The sequence below is a fragment of the Lissotriton vulgaris genome, chromosome 7 (assembly GCF_964263255.1).
Source record: "Lissotriton vulgaris chromosome 7, aLisVul1.2, whole genome shotgun sequence".
Classification (NCBI taxonomy): domain Eukaryota; kingdom Metazoa; phylum Chordata; class Amphibia; order Caudata; family Salamandridae; genus Lissotriton; species Lissotriton vulgaris.
The window spans coordinates 73,451,777-73,463,026 of NC_141695.1; the positions used below are offsets into that span (position 1 = coordinate 73,451,777).

Consider the following 11,250-nt stretch of genomic DNA (forward strand, 5'->3'; position numbering starts at 1 on the left):
TAGGGAGGTCCTCAGATTTGGTATACCCTCTAGTCACCAACTTAACCTAATGACAAAGGCCAACAGTCTTGCCTGCAGGGCATTGTGTTTGTTCAGGTTCTTGTTCACTTCACCTCGAGCACAGCCATCATCATCATGGTACGGTTTGAACCATGTGAAAAAAAAAATTGATTGTAACAATTAAGTGCTAGTAGTCAACAGCTACAATTGTCTTCACAACAATAGTAGATGTTAAGTCTTACAATTATTACTGCAGGCTATGTTGTTATAAATAGGTTTTTGAGGTGGCAAACGCTTGGAATCACACATGCTGAGATCCCACTGCAGATTATTAGACTGAAGAGAGAGGATTGTGACAGAAGTTTAGTTGTCATCCTCCCTCCAGGCTGGTCCTAAATATGAAAAACATTTGCGAACCCTCTAAAACCACTATATGTGGCTTGTATGACTATGTATATCTTCATGAAGTTTGGGTGGTTTAATTAAATAACTCAGAGAGGCTGCTTTGTAAAATGGTGAGAGGAGTTAAGGCAAGTCACTCCCCTGAGTGCAGCCAGCTAATAACTGTAGGCCTAGCCAGCATGTAATACCAAAGGAAAAAAGCTACTGCATCACTGTGAATGCATGGGGTGGAAGCAATCCTCATCTATATTGAGAACAGAAAACACTAACTCCAGGTGCATTCAAGTCACCTCATTAATAAGGGCCTTACGCCATCGTTGCTTCACTTTTCTGCGATGCTGTGGCGGCGTAAACCATGCACTATGTTGCACCCTATTTACAAAGTGATTCATCTAGGCAGATGCGTCACTTTGTAAACCCATGCCCTACTTTCTACCTGCATCATGTATAATGTATGCATGGTATGAATTCTGATGCAGGAAAGCCACGTAGAAGTGTTGCAGTGAAATAAGTGGCATCAGTTTGTCAAACCCTTATTCCTGCTTGAAGCAGGCGTAAGGGGTGAAGCAGGCCCTTTGACATGGGGCTTGCCCAATGTGAAAATACACATTGTTGTTTTCAGACACACTCCAGCAAAGCACCAATTATTGCACCTACAGGTACGTCATAAATACTGGTGTATCTGTTAATCCTTGCGACATGGAGAGCCGTACAGTAAATATGGCGCATCTATGTATTACAAGGATGGAGCTAGGAAAGTGTTGAATCCCTGTTTTCACCCACTGATGCAACACTTTTTATGAATAAGGAATAAAGAGTATTGGTCATAAAAAGCAAACTGAGCCTTAAAGACTTTTTATCTGGATTACTAGGGTTATGGCCACTGGCCCACCTGAGTAGAGTTTCACTTGTATGTGCATGCTTAGACCTTTGCTCTGACATCATGTGTGTTTTTAAATCTGTTGTGTGAGTAACAAGGGTAACACATGCATGGTGTCAGTGAACCAGAGTAATGGTGGCCAGTGAATCCATTGTGTGTACCCCTGGCCTGACCCTAGCCAAACCTAGCACAAGACGGAGGGCAATGATTGTCATCCCAAGCAATGAGGAGAACAACACACACATCCATATGATGACAGCATTATTACTGCACTCCTGTGCATTCATTCAGACATCTACAAATACCATGTACGAAAAATATAAACATCCATAGCCTTGTATATTGACATATTTTGAGATCCAAGGATTAGTGCAACTGAAGGCTGTAGTGCTCCTGAATCTATGTGTGCAGAATGGAGGGCAACAGCCTTGGAATTCTTTATTCTTCAAAAAGAAATATTTCAACCTGCCGGGCAAGAAAAAGACCAGCTAGCACATCTGCTTTCCCTGGAAATAAATATGTATTCAAGCAGTTAGGTGAAACTTTGTACATTTGTTTTCATAGTTTGACTTTCTCAAACCCCACCTCACAGAATGAGTTTTTCAGAGGCGTTTTTGCATAGCTATATTGCTGACTAAACGTAGGTAGATCTGGCTTCCCCTGTCAATATGCTTCCTTGTCAAGTACATGAAAATGTCAGACTGTCCGCAACTCTTGAAATATATGTATCCTCGTTCAGAGAGAATGGTGCGATACCTGACAGTCATTGGAATATCTGAGCTGAGTGGGCCCGAATTAACCTCATGATCAGATCATATCATGTGCTGTAATGTCTCTGGGGCTGAGAATAGCCCAGTGCTGATTTCGATCAACTAAAGCTATCAGAGGCTGCGCACCCCTCAACTCGTACACTTCTCCATCCTCAGATCCATCCCTCTTCACCTGGAGCTCTCACTGCAACTACTAATCTTACCTGGCGATCACCCTGTCATTTAGTCTTTACAAGCTCAATCTCTTCTTCTACTACTCTCCATTACCAGTCAACTGAATCTCTTCTTCTGCTATCCTCCATTACCAGTCCACAGGATCTCAGTCACACACTTCTCCTGCGGCTGTCATCACCTTGTCACTATTCCTACACATTCTAGCAGTTTATGGGCCAGCGTGCTTTGAGACTCAAGGTGTGCACTTACCTTAGTGAAGCACTTTGGCACAGCATTACTCTGGCTTCTGGGCCGAGGCTTGATTGGCGTGAGTTTCCTTCTTTCTCTACCTGACTGCTGCTCCTCCACCATTTGTAAATGTTTATGTAAGAGATGAGAGTCTCAAATAAGTAAGTCAAGTTTACCAAAGTACCCCAAAATAATACATTTGCAGACCCCATGCAAACTGCTGATGCAGACTGAGGGGTATATTTACAAGCCCCTATCACCACCACAACATCACCCTTTTAGAGGTTGTGATGGTGATAGAGGCATCACCCTACTCACAAGGTGGAGTAAAGCCACTTAACGTGGCTTAATGCCACCTTGTGAATAAGGCCCCCTTTTACGCTATACTTAGGAGCGGGCAATGGGTGTTGTAGTTGGTGTTCCACCTCAACACCCATTGATTTTGTCACTGCCCCATATTTACAAGAGTGACATATATATGGGGTAGCTCCAAAATTAAGACCAGGTAAAACTTGGTCTTACCCTGGCACAACAAGGTGAAATGTTTAATTTTGCCTCGTTTTTGCTATTTCTGTGTGTGCTATGTTGTGCAGCACACATAGAAACAGCAAAAGGCCACTGATTGTTTATGTGCAGTAAGGTGTCGCTTCGTGCACATAGACAATCATTAAAAAATAAATTGACATTCTGCTTAAGCAGCACAGATAGAAGGTACAAAATGCCATCTCAGATTGTCTATGTGCAGGAATGGCCACCTTCCTGCACATAAACAGTCTTCCCCTGAAAGAAGACATGCTTGCACTATGACCCAAGGGTGTCTGCATTCGTGCTAAGTGGCTAAATTAGCGCCAGTGCAGGGCCAACGCAGGGCTTCACCATATTATATATATTGACATATACTAAAAAAATAATTATGAGATGACACTAGTAAACACAATGAGATAGGCATATCAGACATCTGTACAGCAATTGTCTTCCACAAAATATCATACACACATTCATGCAATATGGCACACTATCACATACACTTGCACATAAAGAGGTCTATTTTCTAAGATTTAACATCGTGTTTGTGTCACAAAAGTGACGCAAAATTACGCGAAATAATTTTTATTAATTTACTTTCCAACGCTAAACTTGAACAGAGCCGGAAAACACATTGAAAGTTTCAGTGTGATCCGTAGTGGGGGCTGTGAAAAAGGGGTGTAAAAAAAAGTGTGGGGCATATTATCAAGACAGGCGATACAATTATAGCTGTTTTAGCAGCAGAAAACTGCTGCTAAAACTGCGATAATGGGCTTGATAATATGCCCTATGGAATTCCAATTGAAGCCATGTTAGATGTCTTTCACATTTAACATGGGCTTCAATTGGAATTCCATAGAGCATAATATCAAGCCCATTATCGTTGTTTTAGCTGCAGTTTTCTGCCGCTAAAACGGCGATAATGTTTTCACATTTCTTGATAACATGCCCCTTTGTTTTCCCCAAATTCTCATAGGAACTTTGAACACGTTGGCAGCCCGAAGACAGGATGGAATTACAATAAATTGGGCAGAAAAGTAGATTTAGTTACACAGATGGTATTATTTGTTCAATAGTGGTTTGAGACATTCAGGAGAATAATAACAAGCTTGTGCAGGGCATTGCAGAGCTCTGACAGACTGCCAACACTTCAACACGGAAGTGTTGGCAGCCATATTCCCACAAAAAAAACATTAAAAAAGGAAAGTGGGCAGGGTAGGGATAAATAAAGCCTTAGTCTTGGTAAAAACTTCCTGGGATCCCGCAAGGCCCAAAAATCTAATTGCCGCCAAATCACAATTTTGCGAATTCACAATAAAAGTTATTGAAAAACAACAAGTGCAGGCTCCTGTGCTTGCTTTTAAATGATCACAGGTTGGGCTAGGTCCTGGGGCATAACATAAAAAACAGGAGGGGGGCTCACAGGTCCCTTCTCCTTCAGCTTATAAAACCTCGGGGACCACAAACTGCCTGGTACATTTCTTTTTATTTACGGAGGGGTATCCATGTGGAAACCCCCTGGTAACCCCCTGCGCCCTGGGGACTGCCACCTCCCAAGAGAAAATATAAAAAATGAATTCCATCAATTCCTGTGTGCCCTCCCTCCCCCTGGAGCCCCAGGGATCCCCACTTCTCTGGGTCTAAAAGTAAAATTCATGCACTGGCTATGGAGGACCCCCTCAGACCTCGGAGCTGCCATCTCCCTGAGGCAATTTATTCAAATGAAGTGGAGGTTGTGTGACCGCCCCATAACCCTGGGGAATTCCACCTTCTCAGGGCTCAGTACTACAATAGAGGAGGCTGCACTCAACTCTGCCTGAAGCTATAGATGGCCCTGGCGACCGCCATACCCCCAGGGCCAGCTCCTGCTGTTTGCTGTGGCTTGGTGGGATCTTTAACCGCTCCTGCCGAGTCACAACAAACACTCTTCTTTCAGCATGCAAGAGCTGTCAAAATGTTCACACTTGCTGGAAGCAAAGCTTTTGTCTGTTTCCCTGCCCACTGTCAAGCAAGCAGAAAAACAGACAAATTGCTTCCACACACAGGAAGCTTGCAGGAGGCAGGGAACCCGCTGTGACCACAGGTGCCTTGGCAAGAGCACAAAGAGGCCAAATGAAGGTCATAAACCAGCAAAAAGAGGCAGAATAAATGTCAGAAAGAGGCAAGATCGAGAGAAGAAATGAGCAGAATGAGTCTGACTAGAGGTCAGCAACAAGCACAAAGAGGCTATAAAAGGGAGAAATTAGCATAAAAAAGGCAGAATAAATGTCAAAAACGAGGATAAAAAGGCAAAATAGAGGTCAGAAACGAGCAGCAAGAGGCAGAATGAAGGTAAAAAATGAGCGGAAAGAGGCAGATTACAGGTTGACAATGAGCAGAAAGAGGCTAAATTAAGCTGACAAATGAGCAGCAAGAGGCAGAATAGAGGTCAGAAACTAGACAAAGGAGGGATGATAAAGGTGGGAAACTAGCAGAAAGAGGCAAAATAGAGGACATCAATGAGAAGTACGAGGCAACAAGGTGCGATATAAGGAGAAATGGTAAGAAACGAGCCAAAAAAGGAACATAAATGTCAGAAATGAGAAGAAAGAGACAAAATAAAGGTCAGAGACAAGATTTCTGAGAATTGCTGAGACCCCGACAGAGGGCCCACCCTTTCCCCATCCACTCTGCAAAGAGGCCTCCTGATGCACTATTGGTTGAGGCATGAAGTCCCCTTGACTGATACGGGTTGTTGGAGCCAAGAACCCTTATTATTACCTGAAGTAATTCCACCACAGCATATCGCTGAGACTTGGTTGAAGGCCTTGTCCCCTTCCTTAACAACTCTGCACAGGGTCCTCCTGGTGCACAACTGGTTAGGGGTTGAAGCCCCCTTGGCTGATGAGGATCGTTGGTGGCCAAAACCCCCTATTGTTGCCACAAGTAGGTTCCCTTCATCTCGTTTACCAAGACATAGTCGGAGGCCCTGCCCCCTTTCTCAAACACTTTGCAAAAGGCCTAGTCCTCCTGGTGCACTACAGGTTGTATCCATGGTCACTCACACTTGATAATGCTCACCTGTGGCACAAAACAATTCAGCTCCATTGCAGAGTGCAGAGTTTATCTGTAACTGCATTTTCCACAGCATGTGCAGTTGCCAAACTTCACAAAATTCACTTCAAAATCCAAAAGTTACTGGAAGGAGTATAGAAGATGGTCCAAACGACTAGTGTGATCAATACACCCTTCAGCATTAGTATCAATTGTGAAAAGTTCATAAGTGTCCTCATCTTTTTTATCAAAAAAAGTGGCTAAGGCCTCGCATTGGGAGTTAGATATAATGGTGGATGCACCTGCTGAAGGGGGATTTCCAATATCATTCATCAAGAAGAAGCTACTTTTGGATAGATTGTTACTATTTTTGATTTTTTTCTGCAAAATATTCAGCATATGTTTCCCTTATAGCTTCATGGTAGGCCTTGATAGATGAGCAATATTGTGTCTTGCCAGATCATATTTGTATCTCCAACAACATTCTAGAACTTTGCAGTTTTTCCTCATCTGGGCTGGGATCTCATTTAAACAAGGGATTGTGTACATTCTGTGACAAGACGTAAGTATGACAGGAATATGTTTATCAAGGGAATGTGTGAGCCATTCTTTGACGTGGCTATCATCTGCTTCAAAATCACCAGCCAATTATGGTGTTTGGAAACATAAAGTGTCTTAGAGGAGATTGGCGTTTAACTTATGCCAGGGGCATTTTAAGATGAGCTTAGGGTGAGTGTTCAGTGGCAGCATTTCACAGAGGAGTGCCATGGAAATAAGAAAATGATATGTCTGGGCCATAGGCAGGGGGAAAGGACTTTAAAGGAAGGTTAGAAAACACTGGGCCTAGAAGGTGACCGGCATAGTGTGTTGAGCTAGTAAAAAATTGTGGTAGTTGACAGGCTGCAAGGTCTACCAGAAAACTGGTGATCTCACCATCTTAGCGGTCCTCAAGGTGAAGATTAAGATCTCCCACGATATTAAAGTTAGCAGATTTAGTGGCCAGGATGGTAATGAAATTGGTTAGCGATTCCCTAAACTTTTTTGCATGGTCCGGGAGGGCGATAGATAATCAGTCCTGTCAAAATGAAATTGGGGTTTAGAGAGATTTTAAGGAGTCCTCATTCACAATCTGTGATCGACTCATTAGTTAGACTACATGCATAGTTGGTTTTATAGATGATTGCTATACCTCCACCACTTCCATCCACTCTATTTAGGGTCTTTATTAAATAAATCCCTGAGATAGCGCTGTCTGTGGCTCAGCCTCAGTAATGTAGGTAAGCAGATCTCTGTGAGAAATAGGACATTGGGTCCTTCTACCTGAGTCATATCAAACACCTCATTATGGCATTTTGCTAAGGAGAGACAGTCTAGACTGAGGAACTTTAAAGCATGGGAGGAGGGCATTGCAACATGGCCATCAATCATGGTAATGGATTAATTGTCAATGCGCTGGTGCTAGACTTCGCAACACATCCATTACTTTAAAATCTAACAATTGTCTTGAAGACTTTTAAAGGGGCACAGAGGAGGCTTGAATGCCAACATTTTTGAGACTTGTTTAAGACAACATTGTTGTCTACTTTTCAGACTATCCATATGGAATATGTTGTAATGTCTTTTCTTGTCTTCTTTCTTTCCATCTTGTCTTCCCTCCATGTTCAGTCTGGGGACATCTAGAATGTTAATGATGTCACAGAATGTGGTGTGACTCATGTAAGACAGTTGTCTCCTGGCTGAGCTGAGGGAAGCAGCTCCTGGTGGGGCCTTCTTACAAACTTACATCTTGGTGTACCTACTTCCCTGACCTACCTATTTACCACCCCAGTACTTCAACTTGAATAAAGATACTTCCTGGAATTACTACAGTGGACTCCTGTGAGGTATTTACTTTCAACAGAATGGCTCCTATCTGAGTAAATATCTTGTCCACCAATGAGTGAAAGGCTATACTCTGCACAAGTAGCAGATTATCAAGCACATTCCCATCTAAACTATTCTGCTGTTTCTGCAGGAATTTTGACAAATTTGCCACATCTTCCTCAAATTCAACTAACCCTTGACTAAATAAAATTGGGTCAGGGGATAGAGGCAAAAAACAAAAAATGAGACGAGTACCTAATTTTTGAATTTCTCATTAGTAACCGCACACATTTAATGAAGAAAAATGTCTCTACCACCTAACATAAAGACACATTTTAATTTTATAGACTACAGTACACAAAAGAGACAACACTGTGAAAAACATTACAGAGAATGGGCCTCTTTCTTGGCCCTCATGTAATTGACAGGGATTGCTGTTTTGTATAACTCTACTTAGATGACTAAGCTACGATTGCAGGTTCACAATGACTTGCTCTCATGATGAGTGGCTGAGCACTGTCGCCATCAATCACCTCATCTGCATTTTATGATTGTTGAAGCCTTCAAACTAGGCTCATGTTTGCAAACCTATGTCAGAGAACAGACAGTATCCTGGTGTTTTGAAGCCTCTAAGCATCTGTGCACCTCCAGTTTAACAGGGATTCCTGAGAGACAAGACATAGTGGATGCACAGTTCATCTCTAAAATGTTGGAAGGCATGCAAAATTAAGAAAATAGAAATTAAACAACTTAACAAGTAACAAAACAATAGATGATGTAGAAAACTGTATACTTTGTTTACATTTTGTAAAACATCTCAACTTTACACAAAAATAAATAAACTTATGTTTATATTTCCAAATGTCCCTATGTATTTAAAGTTATGCCTTCAAAATCACTTTAAAAGCCTTAAAAAGATCCCAACTTTTTATTTCAAAACTTATTTGGTCAAATGTTAAGTTGCTGTGACACTGAGATCTTTATATTCATGATTTAAAATAATAATGTTGCTTTTATTAACATTTCTACAACCACTTCTGTTGTGAAACTGTTCTGCAATTAAATGGTTGTGTCTTTGGAAATCCTTTATTCAATAAACCTCCTTCTAAAACACTTGCAACAAGACTGAACTTTGGAAAAACATAAACAGTTTGGGATCAATACATCAGTGGATGTAATTGTATTACAATAGCAGTTTAGAAAATGAGTTTCTTTTTCATTGGTTTAGCACTTTGAAATTATGCAGCCTTCTTGCAGTATCATACATTACGTTGCTTTCTTTGATTTCCTCAGAGCTTTTTTAAACTCTGTATTTTTCAAACAGTATATAATTGGGTTACACAGTGGAGTAACAGCGACATATGACAAAGACATTATCTTGTTGTTCTTAGTTGAATATGTGGATGTCGGCCGCATGTACGTAGAAGAGAGACATGCAAAGAATAAAACAACCACAGTGAGGTGGGAGGCACACGTGGAGAAGGCCTTGTCCTTCCCACTCTTGGATTTGATTTTCATAATTGAGGCAGCAATTTTACTATAAGATATGATGATTGAAATGAATGACGTAATTCCTATTACAACTCCACTGATGTAAATAAGTGTCTCATTGCTGAAAGTGTCACTGCATGAAATTGTCAACAGGGCTGCCAAATCACAGAAAAAGTGGTTAATTGTGTGGGAATTGCAGAACGAGAGTTTGGACACAAGCACAATATGTGGAACTGCATGAATAAGACCAACTACCCAGCTCCCAGAAGCCACACACATGCACACAGCCTTGTTCATGATGGTCATGTAACGCAGAGGATTGCAGATAGCAACATACCGATCATAAGCCATGACTGTAAGAATGAGAACCTCAACCGTTAACATGCCTAGGTAAAAAAACAGTTGTAGTAGACATTCAGTAAAAGACACCAGTATGCCATCCAGAAAGAAGTGGGCTAGCATCTGTGGAAAAAGGACTGTGACGTAAGAGATATCAAGAAAGGACAAATGTGCCAGGAAGAAGTACATAGGTGTGTGCAGATGTGAGTTTGAGTACGTTGTTGTAAGAATCAGAAGATTTCCTACTAGAGTTAACAGGTAAACTATTAAAAATGCAACAAAAAGTGGAATTTGCCACTGCGGAATATCTGAAAGTCCAACGATTAAAAAATATTCAGGGGAGCTCAGATTTTCTTTATTCATTTATCAAGCAATGCAGCAATGCTAGAAATTGAAGATACCCTGTGGATAATAAAAAATGAAGTTAATTGATTTGATTGATTGCTACTAGGCATTAACAAAACATAAAACTATTAAATGAAACATTGTGAGCACAGAGGTACTATTCTAACATGTATTATTATTTGTTCTCTCCTCATCTAAAGTGCAATTCCACTTTTCTTGATGAACTATATTTTCTTCCTAGACCTGGGACACTGAGAGTGCTGCTCACAAAACTGGGAAAGGCAGTCTCTAGCACTTGCTTCAACAACAGTTCCTAAATTTCATGTATTAAAGAGAGCTAAACCACAACATAAAATTATCCTGGAAGCTGATGCCACTGAAAAAGGTCTCTCAGATGTACAAAGCTGTGTACTATTACTGTTCAATAAAACACACATCCCGAATGAAGTTTGAGCTGTGCCATAAAGTGTTGGCACTCCTGCTCACCACACTGGCAGTTCCCTGGCCTCTAAATGACGACTGTGAACTGGTGACATATTTGTTCTGCACACAGTTACAGAAGAGATCTGCAAGGCATGGTGAACCTGGTGGGGAAAACAATGCAATAAGAAAACTCCTCCATATTTAGGCCACTTTTTTTTTTTCGAAAACAAACTCCTGCATATTTTTTTAGATATGAAAAAATAGTGCCAAGAGTAAGGCAACAATGGAGCAGTTTTCCTGAACTTACACCTGCAGCAACATCAGAGGAACCTTTTGTCAAACAATCCATCCAATGTAAAGAGTAACATCTGATCTGCCTGGCATGCTTACATCACTAGCAGATGTCAATAACATCATAACCACCACCTTTTAGGATTTTTGTAAGAGTCTATTACATCTCTTTACCGAGAAGATTCCTGCGGCAGCCGCCTCCAGCATTATGTTTCCCGCCCTGGAAGCGCGTTTAAAGTCTTCTACTACCAGGAGGGGGCATACTACAAGCCCCAGCATTTCCCATGACAGCTGCCACCAGCCTCATGTTTCCCACACCCAGAGGCATGTTTAGAGTCTGCTACGGGCTCCCAGAGTACGGGGCCTATCTGGGCAAGTACCTGGGTGCAGACGAGGCCAAGAGCGGGCCCAACTGATCCTGTCAGCGCCTGTATAAGGCTGCGCTGGGCCTACTTCTTTGGTTGGTGATTAGAAGATGGAGACTGG

General features: G+C 41.7%; 1 protein-coding gene across 1 annotated transcript; it reads right to left on the reverse strand.

The window, feature by feature from the left end:
• Positions 1-9,141: 9,141 nt before the first annotated feature.
• LOC147700786 (olfactory receptor 1G1-like) lies at positions 9,142-10,068 on the reverse strand. Its single transcript, XM_086929231.1, has one exon. The coding sequence runs from the start codon at positions 10,066-10,068 to the stop codon at positions 9,142-9,144; it is 927 nt and encodes a 308-aa protein (XP_086785357.1).
• Between the last annotated feature and the right edge of the window lie 1,182 nt (positions 10,069-11,250).

Bases quoted from the DNA above. Each gene is read 5' to 3' on its own strand.
- LOC147700786 (XM_086929231.1), bottom strand. From the start codon at position 10,068: ATGAATAAAGAAAATCTGAGCTCCCCTGAATATTTTTTAATCGTTGGA.